The 23443-nt window shown below is 50.8% G+C and overlaps 8 protein-coding genes across 8 annotated transcripts; 2 read left to right on the plus strand and 6 right to left on the minus strand.

The window, feature by feature from the left end:
* Nucleotides 1-797: 797 nt before the first annotated feature.
* Nucleotides 798-1608, minus strand: CABS01_07333 (uncharacterized protein; the record flags this gene model as incomplete). The annotated part of the gene is made up of 2 exons (XM_060540696.1): nt 798-1343; nt 1402-1608. 2 exons carry the CDS (start codon nt 1606-1608, stop codon nt 798-800), a joined length of 753 nt encoding a protein of 250 aa, XP_060403581.1.
* A 1384-nt stretch (nt 1609-2992) lies between these two features.
* On the plus strand, nt 2993-4033 carry CABS01_07334 (uncharacterized protein; the record flags this gene model as incomplete). The annotated part of the gene is made up of 1 exon (XM_060540697.1): nt 2993-4033. One exon carries the CDS (start codon nt 2993-2995, stop codon nt 4031-4033), a length of 1041 nt encoding a protein of 346 aa, XP_060403582.1.
* A 236-nt stretch (nt 4034-4269) lies between these two features.
* CABS01_07335 (uncharacterized protein) lies at nt 4270-5664 on the minus strand (the record flags this gene model as incomplete). Its single annotated transcript, XM_060540698.1, has 1 exon — nt 4270-5664. The coding sequence occupies one exon, from the start codon at nt 5662-5664 to the stop codon at nt 4270-4272; it is 1395 nt and encodes a 464-aa protein (XP_060403583.1).
* Nucleotides 5665-7267: 1603 nt separating this feature from the next.
* On the plus strand, nt 7268-7515 carry CABS01_07336 (uncharacterized protein; the record flags this gene model as incomplete). Its single annotated transcript, XM_060540699.1, has 2 exons — nt 7268-7425; nt 7491-7515. 2 exons carry the CDS (start codon nt 7268-7270, stop codon nt 7513-7515), a joined length of 183 nt encoding a protein of 60 aa, XP_060403584.1.
* A 2425-nt stretch (nt 7516-9940) lies between these two features.
* On the minus strand, nt 9941-11475 carry CABS01_07337 (uncharacterized protein; the record flags this gene model as incomplete). The annotated part of the gene is made up of 2 exons (XM_060540700.1): nt 9941-11098; nt 11206-11475. 2 exons carry the CDS (start codon nt 11473-11475, stop codon nt 9941-9943), a joined length of 1428 nt encoding a protein of 475 aa, XP_060403585.1.
* A 771-nt stretch (nt 11476-12246) lies between these two features.
* CABS01_07338 (beta-glucosidase) lies at nt 12247-14790 on the minus strand (the record flags this gene model as incomplete). The annotated part of the gene is made up of 3 exons (XM_060540701.1): nt 12247-14224; nt 14305-14620; nt 14709-14790. The coding sequence occupies 3 exons, from the start codon at nt 14788-14790 to the stop codon at nt 12247-12249; spliced, it is 2376 nt and encodes a 791-aa protein (XP_060403586.1).
* Nucleotides 14791-16875: 2085 nt separating this feature from the next.
* Nucleotides 16876-17355, minus strand: CABS01_07339 (uncharacterized protein; the record flags this gene model as incomplete). The annotated part of the gene is made up of 1 exon (XM_060540702.1): nt 16876-17355. The coding sequence occupies one exon, from the start codon at nt 17353-17355 to the stop codon at nt 16876-16878; it is 480 nt and encodes a 159-aa protein (XP_060403587.1).
* Nucleotides 17356-19041: 1686 nt separating this feature from the next.
* On the minus strand, nt 19042-20878 carry CABS01_07340 (uncharacterized protein; the record flags this gene model as incomplete). The annotated part of the gene is made up of 4 exons (XM_060540703.1): nt 19042-19404; nt 19458-20168; nt 20231-20344; nt 20456-20878. The coding sequence occupies 4 exons, from the start codon at nt 20876-20878 to the stop codon at nt 19042-19044; spliced, it is 1611 nt and encodes a 536-aa protein (XP_060403588.1).
* Between the last annotated feature and the right edge of the window lie 2565 nt (nt 20879-23443).

Raw genomic sequence — 23443 nt, forward strand, 5'->3', positions numbered from 1 at the left:
TTACCTCCGCCTTATCTGCGTTTTGAGAAACAGAGACATGTCTCTGGTGCGCCGTAGGAATCACGTTTTGGGTCGCTGTTGGACTGCATTGAGCAGGTTCGGAGTTCCGAACGCTTGGTTTGAGTTGCCACGCCATTTTGAACGCCGAACATGGTGAGATTTGAAGCCCGAACGAAGGATTTGTCGTGATGGAGGCCTGGCCTCTGCGACTTAGTTGAAGCAAATGGATAGTCGGCACAATAGCTATGCTGCGCGGTGTCTTGGGGGTTTTCTAGAACATGTTAGGTATATTGTCTATTCTCTGGCAGCTTTTGTAAGACTAGGCCAGATTGCATCGGCGTCAAAGACACGCAGTCTGTCTCTCAAAATGGTCCAACATTTTGAAGACACCTGATTGTCGAAACATTGCTCATCCGGGATTTTGTCCCATGAGATACATTCGCTGGATTGAGTGTGCTATTAGAAGATGAGACGAGGTTGAGCTGCCGAAGACGAGGACTTCACCGGATGCGGTTGCCCTTGTGCTGAGGTTCTAAAAGGTCTGGATCTTTTAGCCTCAATCTGAACGAAACTTGGATCTGTTTTATCTGTCACATGTTTCTCAGCCTCATCGAGCCAAGCCTATATTCGGCGGATGGGTGTTATCATTGAGGTTCAAGATCAGACTCTAAAGTCATCATCTCTTCGAGAGGATGCATGGGATTCAGTCTAATTTACAGATGAGAAAGACTCAGTTGAAGGCAACCAAGGTACGATAAAGCTGTTGAAACATAGGTCCACCTGAGCTCAACCATCGATCATGCCTTTGATTTGATATACAGGTGAAGAAAGACCGCCGCAAGAAGTACAAGCAACATCAGACTAGCTAAGCTGATGTATACATCAGACTGCTCAGTCTCCCAAAGATCAACTTCCAAGTCTTCCATCTCCGGCAGAGGGCCAGAACCATCCCGACTCTCAGACTCCTCCAATCTCTTTGATCTCTTCGTCTGATCGTGAAGATCCTCGAATGAAGAAGCCTCCTTCAATCTCTTCGAGGTGTTGGGATCATAAAGATCAACGAATGCAGCAACTTCCTTCAAGCTCTTAAACGAAGCTCCTCCAAGAATAGGAGGCTCACCGCCGCTCAGTCGATACGGCCGCAACGCCTCCAGGTGCACAGAGTGCCACTGCCGAATATTCACATATGAATTCTTCGCCAGCGGAAGACAATTGTCGGGGAAGCAGAGCTGGGTGTCGGGCATGGCCGGGTGTTGTGCTGGCTTGATGGGCACGTATTTAAGCCAGTGGGCCCAGTCTGGCCTGTGGGCTTGCGCGATGCCGCGGGAGCCCATGGAGGTGATCTATGGGGACGGTGAGCATGCAATCCGGAGTACCTAATTTAGGATGAGTGAAACGTACCATGAATATCTGAACGAGGCCTTCGGGTGAAGGAATTCTAGACATGATGACCACGGGGTGGTTATATGCTCCTTCTTGTAGGTTGGGGTCGATGCCGGCGGGTATTTGATGCTGGGGTGGGAGCCACATGATTTGGCCAGGGAGGCTTCTGGTACTTTGGCGAGGTCTGGGGAGTTTTGCCCCTGGTTTTCTGCTTGTCGGGGGCATCGTAGTTCGAGATATTGGAGGCTGCCAATATTGAAGGGGGAATGAGATAAATGAGGCCAACAGAGATTGAAAATGGAAGTGTTGAAAAAACGCCTCAAGTCATCAAAGATAGAAATTTAATCAAGAAAGAAATTACTGCGATGAAAATTCTTTACAATACACATTTTCTCCGCCTCAAATCATTTCACAGTTGAGTCTTCCGGCTGATTCTAGAGGGAGCCGAGTTCATGCTTTCCGGCTCCGTTGGTTTGGACCCTGAACTAATGCCGAGCCGCCCAAGTCAAGAACAGGGGGGGGGGGGGGGGGTTCACATTCAGGTTCTCAGGCTTCAAACGATCGGGCTGCATCTGCAGGTTTGGCTGGGCCGTTGGTCTTCGGATTCCGACCCTAATCATGGAACGGCCCGAACCCAAGAAGTATACGTACACAAATGCCATCGTGTGTGTGAGCGCTACCATAGTCTACCCGTGACCAATTGTTAAGACGAAAGTCAAGGCGTGGCTTACTTTCGAGCTTGCGATGGTGTACAGCTCACAGGGATGAGGTCTCGATGTTTCTACAGCCATCTTGATATCACGTGGAAACCGGAAAAGCGAAATGCATGCTTGTTAAAGAGGCATAAACAAAGTCCCATTGTGTGCCTGCACAGCATACTCTATCACACGGAAGGTCGTTCGAATGGAGATAATCTTTGGGAAAATAGCATGGGAGTAGCGGAGATATGCCAGCAAGCGAAGCGGCGCAGATGCACATCAAGAAGAACTGCACCTCGTCATTTTCCAAGAAAGAATGATTCCACAAAGCTCTCCTCGAAAAGAGAATTCGACCAGGTAGGAACGGGGCTGGAGATATGTTTCAACTTCCGACAGGCTTGTCTACCTCACTCTTGTCAAGAGGGGTGTGGGTGGGTGGTGCAGAGAAACACGACCAGGGTAGACTGTTCAAGCCAACAAAGAAGCATTCACCCTCATCCTCACTCTCACTCACTCTTCGTCACTGAGGCGGTAAAAGACCACTCTTTCAAAGCCACTTGAATAACGTTCTACCAGAACACATACCCTTTGTCACCAATGTGGAGGGCCAAGAATGGTTCATCCACGCATGGAGGGAAACAAGAGATTAAATGGGAACAAAATCTTTGAATGCCCGTTTCTGCCATGACGTTAATCATTTCATGTCCTTTCCTGACCACCGGCTCTTCTGCAACTCCGTATTCTCGAGCATATACACATCTCATCATATCCAAGATACTCCGCACACATATTGCCATCACGAAGACGAAAGCCCCCTCTGTCCTTCAAAGGCCAAGAACCATCAATATCAGCCTCCTGCCCCAACCTATCAAAGAACCTCGACGATGTGCTACAAAGTCCACTCGCACACAATGTCGTGCGACGTCCGCCCAACCATAACATCAACAGCAACCCTCTACATAAACCCCTACCAAACACCACCACGCTGTCCCTGCCGCCCCTCCTCCTCCTCCTCTCACTCCTCCTCCTACTATCACCGCTCCTCAACACCAACCAACTCCCGCCCCTGCCCCTCCCACGCCTGCTGCAGCCTCAACCTCATCCTCTACCGCTGCCCAGCCTACTGCCGCCAACCGACAGACTACCACCAATACGCCGAATCATCCACCACCGCCCGGCACTCTTACTACCCCCAACACACCTCCCGCGCCGCATACTCGTATTCACACTCCTACACAAACGACCACACATACCCCTACTCACCACACTACCCCTACACCTCCCCCCGCCCCCGCTGGCGCACAATCCGCATCTTCGACCGGACCCCAGACTTCCACGCCCTCGAATCCGCCGACCTCCGCTTCGCAATCTCTGAACTCGTCGACATTGGCGGGGTCCTCCTCCACGCAGAAACCGAGATCGAAAAAGCGCGGCTGCGAGTAGACCGCGAACGCCGGCGCCACGATGCCGCGCACGGGCGGTCCTGTGAGCGCCAGCGGGGCCACCAGCGGGAGTGTGACTGGACTCGACGCATCGCGGAGATGGCGCTCGAAGCGGACGATATCAAGTTCAGCTCCGAGGTGCTGGCGGATTGCTGGGTGAAGTACGTCGGGTTGCTGCGGAAGTACGAGTCGTTGGGCCAGCGGCGGGTGAGCGGGCTTATCGAGGATCGCGGACGTCGGCGGCTGCGGAGGAGCGGGGTCGAGGTTGAGGTTGAGGTTCCTAGGTTGGACAAGGGGAAGCCGTTTCGGTATGTTTCGCGGGAGAGCTGGAGTCGGGAGAAGAGGGTTCCTGAGGGGGATCGGGAGTGTTGTAGGGAGTATGAGAAGGGACATGGTAGACCGGAGGCGAATACGGGGCGACGTCGGTCGGTGAGGTTTGCGGATGAGGTTGGTGGTGGGAAGGGGTATCTTGGTGAAGGTGGACGGAGTCGGAGGTGGTCGGTGTACTAGATTGCTGCCTCGTCATTCTGTCGAGTTGCGACGGGGGGGTTAATGGTTCACGATATCCAAGGCGTGGGCGCCGGGTAGAGTAGACATCGCTTCATTAAGTTTTGCGTCAAGATGCTCTAAATGCTATATGCTCGCAAATGTACCGCCCAATGCATGTCCATGACTCCGAGCTCGCTAATACGGGGTTTCCCAATCATGCTGATGACCCTGAACAAAAACACAATTCCTGCTTACGACTAGTAGACGAGCTTGAATTCGACATCCGACTTGATGGCCTTCAGAGTCTCCGGGATCGGTAGTGGATCGTAAAAAGGATTCGGGCGGAAAGTCACCTCCTTCAACTTGGGCAAGATGGCCTTGCTTTCGAAAACAAGTTTATACAAAGCGTCCTGCAGGCCCTTTTCGTAGACTGTGCGTTCCTTTGCGGATAGCTGGTCGACCTCGATATCATGCCACAATTCCGCCAAGTCCAGAACCTCGACCGTCGGCGGCAGTCGCGAGATTATGTCAATCTTCTCAACCCACTGAGGCTTCCCGTACAAGATTCCTATGTCGAGTTTGACGTTGCGCAGCGACTTCATCTTGGGAAGTACCGTCAGTGTGCCATCTCCGCCAACGTGTTGCGAAAAGTTGCCCGCCAATATCCCCTCGAACGAAAAGGTCTCGAGGGTATCGGCCACCAGAGACAAAGCCGTATTCAGGTTGTGTTCACCGTCGGCAGGCTGTTCGGCTACACCGCTGGGACCCATCTCGAGGAGCTTGAGATTGGGACAAAGGGCGCATATTGCGTGCCATCCTTGGCCCCACATGCTGCTCCGAACAAGTCGGAGTTCCTCGACATTCTTCCAGCTACCGTCGTCACCCCAGCCATCACCGGGCTCCAGAACGGCAGGACGATACACGGCTGAACCGAGCTCGACGGAGCGCAGGTTGGGTAGTCGCAAAAGGCACGGCAACTCGCGGCGCGGCCAGAAGCTTGCGCCGGGAAAGTCCGGCATCGGCTCCAGCATGACGCGGGTGAGGGAGCTCAGGACGCGCGGGCAGCCCTCGGCGGTTTCGATGTCGGGGGTGAGAATAGCTTTGAGCTTCTGGTACTCTCCAGCGGCGAAAGGCATGCGCATGTGCAGGGTGCGTAGGTTTGGTGACGAGTAGAGGATGAGCGCAAACACAATCTGGGCGAATTCGAGCTCTGTCTTGGCGTCACGCACAAATGCCTTGATGCGGTCCGGGAATCGGGGCGAGGCTTCCACGAGGCGGCGCCATTCGGTGCGCTTGTACGGGCAGAGTACGTCCGTCGGATAGTGATCGGTGCCTAAGCAAGAGACGTAGGAGAGGATGCGCATGTTGTCGCCCAGCTCTGGGCGTTCGAGCAGAGTCTGGAGGAGGGACTGAAGCCGTGTCTGGCCCCATAGATAGACTGTCTGGTAGAGGAAAGGTATTGCCAGGTCCGAGAGCCGGCGACACACGAACGCGAGGCGGTAAAGGGCGACGCGGTTGGTGACAACGACGCCATCTGGATCGGTGTAGGCTTGGAATGGAATGTCGAGGCCATCGAGCGGCGGTGTCAGGTGGCCGACAATTTGAAGCAAGACTTCATCAGGGAGGGCAAGTAATGACAAAGACGAAGCCATTGTGTGAGAGGAACCGGTGAGCGGTGGTTGAGCGGGTGAGAAATTAGGAGTCGTCGTCAAGTCGAAGGAAGGGAGGTGGAAAGGTGAGTGAGATATTAGATCTTGATTAGGCGGGGTTATGTGCCGGAGTGAGACAGCGTTGAAGTCTGTGGCCGGACGAGAAAAGTTCTAGACGAGACGAAATAAAAGAGACAGATACAGAGTGAGAGACGTGTGCCCAGACCTGTCTCAACCAACAGGTGGTTGGCGGGGGAGGCTGAGCAAGATGAAAGCGAGATGGTGACCTTATGTAAAGCAGTCACTTTACTTGGCGAAGCGACAGCGACAGCGACAGCGACACATGCCAGCGAGGTTAAGGTAGATGAGCACGCAGGGTTTGACGAGGGAGAGGTGGGAGGGCTTGCAGGAGGAGAAAGCCGAGAAGAAAAAGAGATATTTAGATGAGACGGGCGCGTGGCGTAGCAAGATTCCCCCAGGTTTTCCGCTCCGATGCACTCCACCAAGAACCCACCGTGTCAGGGACTCCCAGGCTTCGAGAGTCTCCGACAACGAAGGGGCCCCCTTTTGACGATCCGGATGCGGCGAGTGGAGGGGGTTTGGTGACTTGGTTCAGTCTGTGAGAAGCGGATGCGGATGGGGGAAAGGTGTGAAGGAAGTGTAAGCAAGTAAAATACCGGTAGGCAATAAGAAAAGATGGGCCTTGGGTGCCCATGGGGATTTGAGTGTGGGCGGAATCCCATCTTATTGATTGTTGCTGTCCCGAGGTCCTTGTCATCCAGATGCTTCTGCTGCCATGCGCGGCAGGATACGTACATACATGCATACCTACATCGAGCCTAATACCTTATTGCTTGTCTGCTTTGTGGGTTCGTGCGTCTGCGTATGCGCTGGAAGAAATTGGAATATTCTGTACACGTATCTCGGACGGGTTTCGAAAAGGTCGATGAAGCTTCCCGGGTTCGAAGGCCACCTCCATCGTGGAACAAGTCTTTGAGGTGAAGATAGCATCTTTGAGTCGTGACAACAGACCAGCCTGCACTTGCAATAGCAACGGGGGACGGCGGTGGTATCGGAGGAATGACGTTGCCGGAAGCGCACCCGTTCCTCGGCGATCATTGAGCTGTCTGGAGGCTTGGCTGTAACTACCCTGAATTTGGCGTGGACGAGGTTGGGTGACAACGCATGGTCTGCGAACGAACGAACCGATCGGGATGCTAGGGCCGAAGGGTAAACTGTCTTGTTGATTAGCCACTTGGTAGTGTTGATGGTGGTCGGCGAGGACACATTGGATGAAATAGCGTCGCAGCCATGGTGCAGTGAGGAATTCGAAGCGGCAGAGAAGGGAGCACAGAGGAAGAGGAGCAAGACCTTCACCTGCGGTGGGCTGCCCAAGGTGAGAAAGGTGAAAAAAGAACAAAAGATAAAAGAGTGGGGGCGGTGGATGGAGGGGTATCCCAATTCGGGATAGTGCAGAGACGTACACATGGGATCCACCCTCGGAGGGCTGGAAGCGAATGATTGGCAGATCCCCGCGCCGCCTCCCTTCCGCCCCTTGACGCTGCCGTCCCTCACCCAACACCTCCATCCAAGCTGACTGACATCAATGGAACTCCCAAGTTTTGACTCAATCTTGCTCAGACTTTGTTTCTCCACCGCCTCGACTAGGAGTTGGAAATGGTTACAGTTGCGTCCAATGTGGAAAGTGCATTGCTTCAGTGGCAGGTCTGCCAGTTTTATACAGCCATCTTGGTGGCTTGGCACCTTGGCTACGTTAGGACTAACAGACTGTCGCCGCAGTACTCCAAACTTACACCGCGATTACCTACCCATCCCGACTGCCATTTGGCTTGAATTGTCGACGGGAGAAGCTTGCCAGACGGAAACACGGCGGTCACGAGGGCCAGACCACATAGCAGTGCGAGCGGTCTGGTTATGGGAAATGATCCAATTTATCACGCTATGGCAGATCCGGATCGACGTGTTTGTTTGCAATCTGGCCAGGTTATGCATGTCTTGGCATCTCCCTTCTTTTGCTGTCAACTTCTACGGAGTATTGCTAATACCTACCTATTCATGCAGGTCAATTCCATTCCTTCATTGACCTTTCGAGCCTCAAAGCAATACCGACAATGCTTTGTTACCGGCACTCGATCATGTCGCTGTCCTCCCTGCTTACCTAATATCCAACGGAGACTGGACACCTGGTCCCACACCTCGCGTGACCTTCGGCCTCAGGCACACAGAGGTTTTCCCCAGGCATCAAACTCCTGAACGCCTGCGTCCGCTTGCTTGCGGATGTCTCCCACTACCACTCCCACTTTGTCGCTACCGCTCCCGCAGACACACCAAAATCGCCTTCTCCAACAGGGTGCCCCCAGTCATTGCGAACAGGACGGTTCCTCGACTCCAAAGAGATCACACCACTTTCCGGGGCCTTACGGATCTCCTCCGTCAGGGATCCCACGCTTAAAACGTGGTTGACACCGTTGACCCCCTACGGAGCACTGTTTAACTCTATTGTTTTATATTACTAGAGGATTGCCGCAGTACATATAGACGCTACCCTGCCCTCGAATTCCGTACTATTTAACTTTAACCCTTTTTTTACCTATCCTTTCCTCTATTCTACCCTCTCCCTTATTAAAAAATTACTAAAATTATAGTTTTAATAGCTTATTAATAAGCTAATATTATTATTTAAAAATAAGTAACTTATTTTTATATATAAATATTAAGAGTCTTATTATTATAAAAATAGTAATAAATATATTAAAATATTTAAAAGAGCTTTTTAATAAACTTTTAATACTATTTAAAATAATTATCTTTGAGCTATAAGAAAAAGCCGAGGTATTATATTAATATAGCCCTATCTATTTTATTAATATTAATAATACCCTTTTTAATATAAAATATATTAATAATACTCTATAATTACGTTATTATATTTTATAAATCGTATTTAATATTAATAAAGCTTTTAGTATTATTTATTAAGTCTTTTATTAAAGTTATTATTATAAGGTTAGTTTAGTTATTAATATTTTAATAAGTATTTTAACTTAATATACTTAGAGGCTCTTATAGCTCTTAAAAAGAGGCTTTTAAAAGATTTATAATTAGACTTTTTATTTATTATAAATAAAGCTATTATAATTAAAACTATAGTACTACTTATAAACCTTAATAATAAGTAGTTAATAATATAATTATTTTTTTTTATAATAAGCTTAAAAAAGTATCTTAATTTAAATACTAAATAAGTACTATACTGTTTTATTAAAACTATATTTTTATACTTGTGACTTAGAAAGAATTAACTTTTTTTGATAACAAGGTACTTAGACCCCCTACGGAGTAATCCAGGGTCTCTCCTAGGTTCCCACTGTTCCGTCGGCCTGGATTCGCTTTCAAGACGACGACACGACATCGCCGCCTACCTTATTCAGTGCCATGCCTTTTCGACGTCGTGTCGAGGGCAGAGTCGACGACTCACACCGTGCAGCCACAAAGCCTACCCGCCGGCTACCTAGGATTCCTCATTTTCCCGACTGGCTCACGCTGCGGTCCATGTGTCGTTGTGAAACTTGGGACCAGCTGATTCCAAGACAGAAGCTTGTTTTTCGTCTCCTCGTCGCCGTCTGGGACGAAAGTCTCCCAGACGAGCCCGCGCTTGGATAGCAAGGCATTGTTCGGCATGCTCTCGCCCCCTCAGAGGTTTATCTGGAGCCAAACTCACACAACCCGAAGAATGTTGCTCATCCCCAGTCCACCCTACTTCGGAGTCTCGTCAAAAGATGTCTACGGCGCGTCCTGTGCTGGAGCAGCCCCAGCAAAGAATTACCTGGAAGCTATGATGCCGGTCAAGTTGACCTGGGTCTCGTGCCGCCTTACCTCGGTGAGATTAGCTTTCAATTCTGCGTAGAAATTGGCTGAGTGGCCATTTCACATCGGGGTCCATCTTTGACACCCTCACGATGACCCATCGTCGCCGGCAACTATACCCAAAGTTTGGGGGCAGCGGTGCTCAGACTAGAATGACTTCCAAATCGCAAGCGCTTTCTCTTCGCAGTGAGCCTATAGCTATGGAGGCTTCATCACCGTCTTCATCGGGACTACTTCACCATTACTATTCCTACAGAAGTCTGCTGGTTTCAAAAGCGAGCCCGCTTGTTACCTCTACGTGTTGAAGCTAGTCAATACTGCGACTATATAACCTCAGTGCGATCGAACTACGTTAAAGCGAGCTTGACGAACGATGCTACAACTCAATCAATCAGTCAGCCTTAGGTTCCCACAAACCATCGGTCTCTTGTCCAGGGCACAGCGCAGACTCAGGCTCGTCGCTACCGCTCACGCTGTCCATAGACACCACAATTCGTTTCCGCAGCCTCGATGGACTATATCGGATGGGTCTCGGCGTTTCGCCATTCTCCGATTCACTGCTGCTGCTCTCTTCGTTGCTGGAGCTCTCATCTCGCGAATGTTTACTGCCGCATACCGAGTAGACCGACTGGCCCCGAGACTTTCGTCTCCCTGGGCGTGTTCCCTCTCCACGCTCTTTGCATAAAATGGCAACTGCAGTAGGCACGCTGCCACTCCCAAGGTCTCTCATAACGCCCAACGCTTCCTCTTCCGTACGACCTTGATCCAGCAACCCCTTCATCTTGTCCCAGAAGGCCTTGCGGCGAGTGAACCACGAACGCCCATACGTGCCGTTTCGCCACTTGGCCCGGTACATCTTCTCCAGCAGTTCGACAGGCTGCTGACCGTGGAGACCGTACTTATACTCTGCCCATTGCTCTTCGACTGTCGGCGGGTGCGGGTAGAACTTGAATATTGGCCGCAGAACTCCATCCTTGCCAACGACGGTCAGTGGGCTGAAGTATTTCGGGTCATCGTACGGGTTGACAGGGTCTCTTGGGGATAGCAAGTTTTGTCGAGACGCTTTACGGCGAGCTATAGCTTCATTGACAGCAATGTCTGTGACTTGCTCGGCTTCGGGAGATCTGGGTCCCAGTGCCTCTGGCTCCACCTCCAACACCTCCCCCTGGTGGTCCTTGTTGTCATTGGTATCGTCATTCTGTCTCCTTCTTTTCTTCAGAGGCTGATTTGCACGTCGATTCAACGCAACTACCCGCGGCTTAGGCGCTTTTTTGCCAGTGCTTCTTCTTACCACCGGTAGTGACGCCCCAGGGGCCGCTGGTTGTGACTCTCGACTCTCATGGGGAATCCGAGGACCGGGTTTCCGAACTCTGGACGCAACTGTGATGGATTCCCGTCCTGGTGGCGGCACATCACATCTTTCAGCGGGCACTGGTGGTGTTGGAGATGGCGATGGGAGAACTGCACCTCTCTCATGGTCCTCTTTACTGCCATCTTGCTGCGCGCAATGTCTCACTGCCGGATCTAGTGGATCGACTCCAAAAACTTCCTATTACCAGTCAGCACATCCAATGCAATAGCCGATATCACCTCAAAGATAACCAAGCGAACCAGCTAGGCCTCTGTAGGGACATTCAGGTACGACAGAAAACTTACCTTGACGACTGAAGTCAAGACGTTGAGGTGCTTTTCCAACCTCCTATTGACTTGGTTCACATGCACCGCCATCTCTCGATCTGTTGCTTCTTGTCGCGCCTGCAACTCCCGGACTTCTTTTGTGTACTCTTGCTGTAGTCCAATGACTATTTGAGCGAACCCTTCCTCATCTGGTGGCCCAGTAGCCAATGGCGTGGCTACAACTTCTGATTTTGCTTCATCCTCGCTGTCAGAGTAGTCGACCAGCCGTGCTTGGCTCCGTGCTTTCATATTTAGCCGTCGTAAGTTGATGATCTTCTCGGATGAAATCTTTTGCGACTCACGTGCTCGAATGTGAATCTTGCAGAATGCTACCCAGACAGAAACGTTTCCCTCGATCCAGTGAGACGTGCGGACGCCAACATTTATTCTCGGATCACGTACTTCTTAGGTGCCACAAACTCGCAGGGGATCAAAGACCAAGTTCGAGGGCGGTGGTCATTACTCTCAGACATGATCCGCCGTGTGCCTGATTTCTTTGTCTGCGTTCGAGTATGAGTTTGGCCATGTGCAACCACAATCGCCATTGTGCAATCACCCCTCGAACCTCAAATCGCCCCGTGCGCTTTCCTGCAAGCAAGACGAGTCGAGCTCCGTGGCCTGAGTGGCTGAAGCAGAATAGAGCTGCAGCTGGGAATGACATCCTCTTCGACACTGTATCCAAAGTCTTGTTGTGGCTGAACAATATTAACCTCTACCATTATTGTTGTGCAACACGAACTTCGTCAGGCTCGAGAGAGCCGAGAAACGAAACGCCACAAGAATGAAGATGAATTGGTTTAATGTTCTACTTCCTAACAGATCTGACATATCCATCCACAGATCTGATAATTACTGACTTCGCGCCAAGGTACCACCAGTCCTCCGACCACTAATCCACTAGCCAGCTTGATAGCTGAACGTCAGTTATCTTGCGGGCAAGAAGGATCACTGGTTTGACTCTGGACAAAAGAAAATGGTCTTCGCCACATACTTTCGACATCACCACCCTGTCCTCATACATCACTCCAGCACCGAGAAGGCCTTCTCCGCCGGCAAATTCCTTGAGCTGAAGCCGACCCGGAACGTAAACTCGCCCTTTGGAATCACCCACACTTTATCCGATGCATTCCATAAACTCACATCCCGCCTCATCAGCCAGAATTCCACTTCAGCCGAGCCACCTGCCTCGATCTGAATCTTTTCAAAGCCCCTCAGGACCTTCTTCGGCGTGCCTTCGGGAGCAGACGACGGGAAGGAGACGTAAAGCTGCGGGATAGCAAATGCAGTCCTATTGCCCGTGTTCGAAATGGAGGCCTTGACGCTGATGAGGTCCTCCCACAACTGCGGATGCCCGCCAGGTTGAACCGGGATAGCCGCGTCCGGGCGCGCAGCGATGGACGAGTTCCCTGCGATAAAACCCACACCGACCTGGTTGTCGACCACGGCGAACGTAGTGTACGTCAGCCCGAAACCGAACTCGTACAACGGCTCGATTCCAAGCGCGTCGTAGTGGCGGTAATCAATCATCTGGCCCTCGCTGAAATCAGCCTGCCATGCAAGCGGGTCAACGACAGGCTGCGTGAGATTCACAATCGCGGGACCAGCGTCCTCCTCGTTGCGTGGGACGGAGTACGGCAGCCTGCCGGAAGGCGCGACGTCGCCCCAAAGTAGGTCGACGATGGAGTTACCGCTCTCCTGGCCTGGGTAATGCGCCGCTAGGATTGCGCCAATCTTGGTATGGTTTGCCCAGGGCATGGTATTTACACCGCCCGAGTGCGTTACCACTACCGTCGTCGCGCAGAAATCAGCCACGTTGTTGATGACAGCCGTCGAGTTCCCGTCGAGCTCGAACGACGTGCGATCGAAGCTCTCGCTGGCGAACGTCTGCTGGAACACGAGACAGATTTCGGGCGGGGGGTATACACCACGAAAATCATTGGCCGCGAGGACGTCGTTGTTGGTCACGTAGAGTACTTCCGCGCCGTACTCTGCCGCTTTGGCGCGGACGGCGGCGAGAGGGGAGATCACGTAGGACGGGCGTCCTGTGCCGGACCCTCCGCCGATGATCATTGTGCCTGTGTTCGTGTCCTCGGGGACCTCGGAGGGGCGGAGAAAGCCGTTTGTCATCTCGCCTGCGTCGTTGCCGAAGACGCCGATGATCTTGGGCTTTGACAGGGGGAGGGTCTGGTTCGAATTCTTCAGGAGGACTGTGCCGGCGGAGCCCATTTCGCGGATGAGCTTCGCATGGTCGCCGCGGACGTCGCGGCCGTGGGTGAAGACGAAGCCGTCGGGGATGAAGCCCGCGTCTTTGGCGACTTGCAGCCCGACTTCTTGGAACAGGGTCACGAAGCGGAGAGATGGGTCGGGTGAGGGGTAGGACTCTGCGTCTTGGCCTAGGAGGTAATACGGCGTTAGGATGTTGCGGACCATCTCGTCGATGCGGGATTCCTGGACGGTGCCGTCAGCCACAGCCTCGAGGACCTTGTCGCCGAAGAAGGTGGCGGCGCCGGGGTAGTTCCCCGGCACAGCGCCCGGCATCTCAAGATCCAGACCGTTGTTGATAGAGTCCGCGGTAGAATGCGTCGCAAACCAATCCGACACAGTATACCCCTGAAACCCAAGCTCATCTCGCAACAGTTCCTTCAGCAGGTGACCATTCTCGCACGCGTACGTCTGGTTGAAGCGGTTATACGAGCACATGATGGACGTCGTGCCGGCCCTGATGGCGTTGGCGAAGGGCCAGAGGTAGAGCTCGTGGACGGTCCTGTCGTCGACGTTGGACGAGATGGCCTCGATGACCGTGCCGTTCACCGTCGTGTTGGAGCGCTGCGTCTCTTGCTCGTTGGCGATGTAGTGCTTTGAGCATGTCTGGACGCCGGCGGATTGCATGCCGGTGATTGTGTGCTCGATGGTGATGCCTGCTAGGTACGGGTCCGGGCCGAAGCCTTCCCAGTTGCGGCCGCCTAGGGCTGCGCGACCCATTGGGCCTGTGGAAGGACTGTTCGGGAGGCGGTGTCAATGTGACGGTACCTTGTCACGTATTTCTCATCGAGGGAGGATGAATGAGACTAGACGTACCCGAGAATCACGTGCCCCCCCTTCCCCTTGAACTCCTCCGCAATCGCAAATCCCCGACGATAAATCATCTCACGGTCCCACGTTGCGGCCGCAGTGATACCCGAAGGGAAAACGCTGACGAGGTCGGCGCGGTTGACGGCGCTGGGGCCGTCGAGCATGCAGATCCCCTTGAAGCCGAGGCGGGGGATGGGCGCGATGACGCCGATGCAGTTGCCCGCGGAGGAGTTTCCCGTGATCATGGAGACTTTTTCTTCGAGGGTGAGGCGGGATATGAGAGTGTTTGCCAGGGCGAGGGCAGTGGATCTGTCTCGTGTGCCTTGTGTTTGGGTTAGCGACATGGTATGTGGAGATTTGAGGTGTGGACGAGTAGAGGAGATTGATGGGGTATTATAGCGCGTACGAACCATTGTTGGAGGATCGGTGGTGAAGTTGGCTGGTGAGGCTGAGCTGGGCTCCGAAGAGGAGGAGGAGGGATGTCCATAGCATGGCTGGCGATGATCCTGGTGACGGTTGTTGAAGGTACGATACGCCGGGTAGCGCGAGGTTCCCATGGTCATGAGTTTCCCTGCTCTGAATAGGGGAGTTGGAGCCAGTTCATTTATACTCGTCAGATGTCCCCTTATATACCGAAAACAGGCTTTGAAAGGCTGGGTCACTCTTGCCAGAGAGGAAACCGGGCCAGGCAGTCATCGTCTGGTGATTTGCATGTAAAGGTAGCAAGGTACGCAACGTAGTTGGAGGATTACGAGGTTAACTACATATGAATATCGGGCCGATGCACTTTAGACTAGGATAGAGATCGACCGTACAGACGACGAGGCGGGGAAAAGTCTTCGTAGTGACACTCGGTATTTCGGGGTAGTGATCAAGTCGTGGTTAGGTCGCCGAGCATTTCACTTTTGTGACTGTGATGCAAACTTTTGGGGAGATTCTTATGTTTAATTCCATTTTGTATCCCATCTAAACTTCTTTCTGAGAAGTTGACTTCTTCCAAATGTTAGTGAAATGACAAAGCGTAGTAGCATTTAACGATCTCGAAAAACATTTACCTAACTTCGCCGCGAGGAGCTTACACATACAGTCAGATCAGAGAACATGTCACCGCAATTGGGTGTACCACCTGACATCACTTTCTCACTAGCTTAAAATTCCCTGACAAAAATACTCGGATCCAAAGTGATACACTCTGCTTTAGACTGGCAGAAGGCGAAAATCTTCCATGGTGTCTTCAATACCTCACCAACCTTGCGACGTCATCACCCGCGTATTTGGGAACGCACCAGAATCGCGCACTTATACGCGTATAGGCTGTGCCTAAACACTCGGAGCCGAAATTTCATGTAACCACGACACATCGTTTTCGAGGGGTACACCCATGTTTCCCCGCATGTCATCCCGCAGTTCGTTTCTCGTTGGAATGTGGCGTCTGGGGAAGAGTTTGGCCGTTTGGAAGCATGGCCTGATAGACGTGAGGAGTTGGGTTCGGGCTGGCAATTCGCTGGTTGTTTGGTCATGAATCTCGGAGTAAGGCAGCTCTTAGTAGTAACTGGTTCAGTGCATCTCTTGAGTTTTGAATGAGATTGCATTGCCAGAGGAAAGCTACTTTTATCTAGAACTCTCAGCACCATGGTTATAGTAACACTCAGTTGATTGTAAATGTGGTGCATAAAACAGGTAGTCAAAGAGCACCTTAATGAACAACCTCGGCAACAGTAAACGCAGGCTTGTGACAATTCTACCAAAGAAGAACACTCGGCCATACTGTCTCACCACCAACATGAGGGCGGTAACGACTTCCATATCAAGGCATACAGGCCCATGGCTTCGGTACAAGTGCAAATCAATAGCTCCTGCAAGTGCCTGCGGTAAACGAGCGTGTGTTCGATTGGTCCGATGGCTTACCATCCCCAGAGAGCGTATTCGTTAAGCATAAGTACGAAGGTGTGGGGGCTGAACCTGGGGCAGATTCCCCAGAATATCCGCCGGGGAAGGCCCGATTTCCTTGCATTGCCTGATTTTTCGGTCTCTTACTTGGCACCAGACGTTAAATACGACAGGACTCCAGAGGAGAAAGAGTGGATAAAGAGCTTAGGAATCAAGACACAAGGATAGCACATGATCAAATTTAGAACATTAAAAAATGGCATACAACTGCTAAGACCCGCAACGAGAAGGACAGGAACACTGGCATAGGCTGTATCAAAAAGCGTCAAGTTTAGCCTGGGAAAATTAAACAAGCGAACTCCAGTCGAGCTCACTGCATTAGTTCTAGTCCTTTTCAACGAGAGTGCAGTTATTGTTCCACTGTTCGCTAGATTTCACGTTCGTTCAATCCAAAGAAGAGGCAGGAAGAGGTGAATGAGGAGGATCTTGGCGTAGCCTTCACCGGTAGAGAAGACTTTATGGATCAATCACTTGTTAGAATTAGATCGTCCCGTTATTATCAAGGTACATCGTATTCGCTCACAATGGTGAGCTAATATAGAGATTAGTCTTTCATTCTCAGACATCATGAGGCTAAGTATGTCCAACAGACTATAGATGCGATTGCAACCGCATCGGCGTTGGTTGTCAGACTGCATCCAGCGCGCTCATCCTATCAAAGCTCATATCCAAAATCTCCAACACATTGCCCCAAGGATCTCTGAAATACAGACACCTCGAGCCGCTCAGCGGATTCAGTGTCGGTTCGCCAATCTTGCTAGCCCCGGCTTGTATAGCCCGAGCCAGAAGAGCCTCTGGTTCAGCATCCGTCACGCACAAGTGAAAGAAGCCGCCCACGTTGTAGGCGAAATCTTCGGCCTTCTTGTAAGCGGGGTCGACAAATTCGAAGACTTCGAATCCGACACCGTTGCCAGTCGCCATGAATCCCAACTTGACTTCCTCCAAGGAGTCTGGGTAAATCTTGAAAATTCCCGCGTCCGGTGTCTCGGAGCGCTTGATGTGCTTGATTTTTCTGTTTACGAGGACAAAGCCCATGATTTCGCTGTACCATTTTACTACGGCTTCAATGTCCGGGACGGACACGCCGATGTGGTTGATTGATCGCATGTTTGACTGTATTGTATGGACTTGTCAGCAGGACATTGCGGCATTGTGTTCCACGACGGATGGAGAGGATCTGATGATGATGATCCATAGGGGTGGAGAGCAGGCCACATACGATAGACATGGCCGTGACTTCTTGTAATTTGATTCAGTTGTTACACATAGGTATACGTCAAAAATGATGATGAGATAGAATACAGGATGTGTTGACGCGAGCTTTCACACTGAGAATAATATCTTCCTGGCACGATATTGATGATGCTGATGATGATGATGATGATGATGATGACAATGTCCTTGGTGGGCGGTGCGTCGTCCAGCCTGGATATCGCCGGCCGGATGGGGCAGTCTGGCACGGAAACCGAATCCCGATTTTTGCGATGCCCCCGGAATCGTACCCCGACCGACCGGGGCGGGGCAGTCGGCACCAGCCGTAGTCATCGGAGCAGCAATTCGGAGCTACTCCGTAAATTATTTCCCAATCCTCTCGCAAGGCGTGCAAGACTCTTAATATTCTCAGAACAACTCTTCGATCCGACCTACCGATCGGGCGTACTGGAACACGAGGGATTGCAGCTTTGGGATGCTGTAATGCGCTGGAGCTTCAAAGAATCATCAAGTCTCACAATGCTCTCGAGAGACAGACAGGCTGTCGTACCAATCAATGGAGCGCTAGGTTCTACGAGACCCTGAAAAGGCTTGAGTCACAATCAAGCGTTAACACAAACACAAATTATTCTTTCTGGCTTCGTATCTAATTGAACATTTTTCGGTTGCAGTCGCGTGTGCTTATGTACCTAGGCAGTTGGTTTAACAGGCGCCAAATTTTCAAGGACGTAGACCTCAACAGCAGAGTGAAACAATGTGCGGCACCACTAGGAGAATTTCATCCCGCCGGAAATTAACACCAAAACGATTCCCTTTTCATGCAGCCGCTTAATGGTAGTTCCTGCTCCTTAGGGGCAGGCGTACTTGGCATTGATCGACCGCTTGGATAGCCCTGTTCAACTGATCTTCTGGTTAGATCCGAACCAACTTCAAACGGGCAGGGCGGCCTAGGGCGCTGACCCCGGAAATAAGCCGTCATTGGTTATTGTTCAGCGCAAAAATCCGGGCGCTGGGTCGCTGACTGAGTGATTTTTGAGATTTCACGAAGTTTCTCGGCAAGTGGGCTGGCCCCGTCGCCACATAGTCATTGCCACCGGGATTGCCACGATAGTATCCAGCTGTGCTTGCTTACGGCTCCACTGACAAGTTTGCGGTGCCTCTGAATGCTGCGGTTGAGTATCGGCAATCTCGGCATCACGGGAAAAAGACTGCAAGTTGCTAATGAGATGCGCTGAGGGAATGTTTCTTACAGTCGAGACCATGACATGTTGTCGTGTTGCTGTCGGTGTTCGATTGTCGGACTTGGCCGCAAGTGCCCTTGGAGCAAGATTGAAGAGTAAGGCGGGAGACATCCTCGTCAGTATCAGCTATGAGAAATCAAGTGCGCCATGAAGCGGTCAGGTGGGTTCGAGGCAAGAAATGTCTTTTATTTAGGATTGCAGATAACTCGATGCCGGGTATTCGCAACCAGATGCCCCTTCGCGATAAATCAAAATGCCGTTCTATCTCCATGTCTATGTACTGTTCGTAATCATGTCATGTTTGTATATCTGCGTTTGCCAGCGCAGCTTCTTTCATCTTTCATGGGGAGTCCGACTCCGACGACGTGCCCTGCTCCTTGTGAATAACCTCGTCCTTGATGTCTGTGCGGAACTGTACCTCCTCTTCCCTCAGCTGGGCCATCAACGTCTCGTTGGCTCTCCAGACGGGCTTGATCTCGAATAGTCTGTCAATCTTCTCCAGGGGAACACCGCTCGTCTCGGGGATGAGGAAGAAGGCGAAGAAGAAGGCCAGGAATGACAGGGCGGCGAAGAAGAAGTAAACGCCGTATCCCATGGCTGCGAACATCTGCTCCGTGAAACGGGAGACGAGAAAGTTGAACAGCCAGTTGCTGGCGGTGGTTGCACCGCTTGCCAAGGAACGGAAGTTGGGGTCGAAGAATTCCTTGAGGTTTTGTTAGCTGCGGTCCAAACGTCACCACAGAGGGATAAACTTACAGAGTTGATAACCCAGGGGGTACCGTTCCAGGTGGGGGTGTAGACGGCGGTCCAGAGGTAGAAGAAGACGATGGCAGCGATACCACTGCCGGTCAAGTGGTCTTGAGGGTTCTTGGTCGGCTCGACGATGCAGATGTAGCCTCCGATGACCCACATGCAGAGGGAACCGGTGATGGCACCAATGAGAAGAAGCTTTCTTCTACCAAGCTGATCGACGAGGAACAGAAGCCAGACAAAGGTCATGACGGCCTTGACAACACCAAAGATACCAGTCATCAGGTTGACAGTGTTGCTCTCAACACCGATGCTGGAGAAAATGGTTGGGGAGTAATAGTTAATGGCGTTGATACCAGAACCATTCTGCCAGAAGAACAGCATGCAGCCCAAGAACAGGCGCCACTGAAGGTAGGGACGGGCACCGAGGGCCTTGAAGGGCTGCCAGAATCCGAATCCGACGGTGGCCTTAGTGGACTCGTAGATCTTGTCGATACCGGCGATTTCCTCGGTAATGTAAACGTCATTGGGCTCCAACTGTCTGATCCAGCACAAGTTCTCCATGGCCTCCTTGCGTTGGTCGTGGAGGAAGAGCCATCGAGGAGACTCACGAATCCACAAGGATCCAGCCAGGAGGAGACCAGAAGGAATCAGCTGGACTGCGAAAGGGATCATCCATTGCGAACGGCCGACGGGAACACTGTTCTCAACACCGAACTGAGCAGCGCGTTAGTGATATTTATACAGTTTGAATGTTGAAGGTTTGTGTAAGAACTCACGTTGATCCAGAAGCCAACCAAACCACCAATTTGCCAGCCAAGTTCGTAGAGACCAACTAGACGACCACGAATAGCCGGCGGCGAAAGTTCCGAGATGTAAACGGGGATAATGTTCTACGAAATACGTGTATTAGCAACTGTTACACTGCAATTTGTTGCTGCCCATCATGTGGAGAACCGGTCGATGACCGAGATGAGTCACCCAGGGGCATCTTGAAGACTCACAGAAGCAACTCCAGTTCCCAAGCCCGAAAAGACACGTCCAGCGTAGAGAATTCCGAGTCCAAGGTTGCCGTTGGCGCCGCAGGTCAAGGCCGCTCCCAAAGAGAAGACAGTTGCTCCAATGGCCAAACAACGCTTGCGGCCAATGAAGTGACTGAGGCAGTAGGTGAGAAGGGCACCGAAGAAGGCACCGGCGACGAAGAGGGAGACGATGTTCTCGCTGATAACGTGTCTCTCGGCGGTGGTCTTGTTGGTGAGGTCGAACTCGGCCTTGAAAGAGTCGAGACCGATGGTCGTGCCAATGAAGGCGCTCGTGTAGCCAATCATGCAGGATCCACATGACGCGATGCCGGCCAACACGTAGATGCGCCAGTTGTAGACCGAGGGCGGCGTCGGCCTCTCTTCGACGATGGTGAGAAGACCCATTGTGTGTCCGTCTGTTACAGCAGCTCAGATAAGTTGGTGTAATTGAGTTGTCGAAGAGATGTTTTGTTCTTCGAGAAAGGGTGTTCTCGAGGATGAAGAGAGAAGAGACGAAAAAATTTGAGACCCTAACTGCGGTCGTAATCCATAAGTATGTCTATCAAAGCGGAGCATCCCCATAAACCCCCATAATCCGTATCTCCCTCACAGACCCATACTCTGGGGGAAACAATCTGGGGCTTGCAGCTGACGACTGGAGTAAATCTGTCATCTGAGAGGATGCGTACGTCAAAATCTCACTCGGTACTTTGGAGTATTCTGCAGTATCTGGCTGGAATTCAGTGGTTCTCCGTCACATCCGTCTCCAGGTCCACCGAATATCAACGGGGTGCGTGACACTCTGACCCGGGGTTGTGTTTTTCCCCGTGGAGACGAACGCGGCCGGGGACAGCGAATAAGCAGCATTGTATATCTCGGACGGACGTCCTCCCCCGTGGGCCCCCTCCTCTCCTCTGCTTTGTCCAGGAATTCGAGTTCCATGGTTGACACATTTGCATTAGCTACGCATTTAGCATCTGCCTTCCAGGCGCCGGGCAAGGGCCGAAGGGCGGACCCTGCTTTTGGAAGTTCCGATTGCGGCTCTGGGTAAGCTAATAACCCCCGAGGGGGCCAAGCCAGCCGACGGGCCGAATGCCAATTCCGTTGGCTGCATATGCAGAGACGAGGATCCCCAAGTCTGATGAGGGCAATGGACTCTTCCGGGGATGATTGTGCTGAGTTATGTAAGCGGCTTCACTCATTGGCGGCAATACGCTCACCCGTCAGGTAAACTTTTGGTGGTTATGAACGTGTTGGATAGCGGATTATGCAGAGAAGGCAAAGTTGCTTGACTCGGTGGTCGCGGTGTATGATGTCAACTGTGTCTGTGCATTCCAAATGCCGCCGTAAACCCATTAGTATGTCGGGCCCCGTTAGCGTATTCATTCTTCCTCCCCTGGTCGTGAAACCTGAGCACTTGGACTGGTAAAAAAACACTCATCAACAGGACGCCGAACTCTCCCAGTTTTTCCAGAGAATTCCTGCTTTCCTTTGCTCGTTTCTTGCCTGTTCTTCGATACTGTTCAATATTCAAAGAAAGAGCAGCAGTGTAGAGCAAAGGTTAGAGGACGTTGAGTTCCTGGGCGAAGATCGAAACATTCTCTTTTGCCTGAATTCTTCCCGAAACTTTAATGAATCCGCTGAGGCTCTTTACCCCTTGGCGCGTGAGATGGCTTGCCAAGGCCCGGCAACCGTCGCCCTAGGGTCTCGGCCACCGCTCTTGGCGAGACGCTTAGCCTTGAAAATTTGAGCCTCCCGCCTGGGCATCTCTTGGAACCGTTATCTTTCTATATTACAGCCAAGGAACAGAATTTTCTCAACCCCTGATGGCGATATCGCTCTTTGAAGGTTGAGGTGTTTTGTTTCCGCGTTGTACGGACTTGGTCGCACAAAATACTTTCTCGTGCAATCTGGACGATATTAGGCTACCTTACCGGGAGGAGGGGGTAAGTTACTTCCCCTATAATACTCAAGTAACTATCGACAGTAGTAGTTATATATATAATAGTTACTACCTAAATTATCGTCACTATAGAGTTATCGGGAGTTTTAGGAGTTATAAATAGGTTATATTCCTCTTATATAAATCTAAGTAATAGTAATATTATATAAAAATATATAACTAATAATAAGTATTATATTAATTCGAATATTATAAACGCCTTCTTTATATTATCGTAACCTATACGATTTTCTTTAGAATTATTATAGTATTAGTATTATTAATATATATAGCTATTATAATATTACTAATACCCTTTAGGGCCTTCGGTAGTCTCCTCTTATTATTAATATTATTATTATTACTACTACTTAGGGGACCCTTCGTACTATTAGTACTATTATTAATACTATTATTACTACTACTCTAGCTACGCACTTACTAAGTTAATATACTCCTCGTTACTAAGCTCGGGCTAAAAAAAAAAGAAATTGGTAATTAGTTATTTATTATTAATAAAAAAGAACTAAAGAAAAACGTATATTTATTATTACCGTAGTAATAGTATTATCCTTTTTAAACTCTACTTAACTAATAAGCTATAGCTCCGGGCTTAGACTAAGCTCTAGCATAGGGCCTTAGTTAGCTTTCTTAGCTTTTAACTATTTTATAATAATTATTCGAGCCCTATTAGCTTATAGGCTAGATTTTCTAACTTTAATACTTTAAAGGGCGTAGTGCTTAACTATAATATTAATAATAATAATAGAGGGGCTTAGGTTATTATTACTATTAGAGGCTATAATAAGTAAGTGGGTAGTTTAGGTAAAAAAACATTAGTATAACTAATATACTATAATTTAGCTTAATAAAAGGGTATTATACTTAGTAAAACAAGAGACGGCTTGCCTGCCTTCGGAAATGGCGGTCCTGACATGCCATTTTTGGCACCTGCCACATCGGGTAATTCTCGGCCACGCAATCCCTCGCCGGTTTTGCCAGCCCATAAATGAGCGACTGCCCCGCCC

Source organism: Colletotrichum abscissum (genome assembly GCF_030869225.1).
Source record: "Colletotrichum abscissum strain IMI 504890 chromosome Unknown Scaffold_15.1, whole genome shotgun sequence".
NCBI lineage: Eukaryota > Fungi > Ascomycota > Sordariomycetes > Glomerellales > Glomerellaceae > Colletotrichum > Colletotrichum abscissum.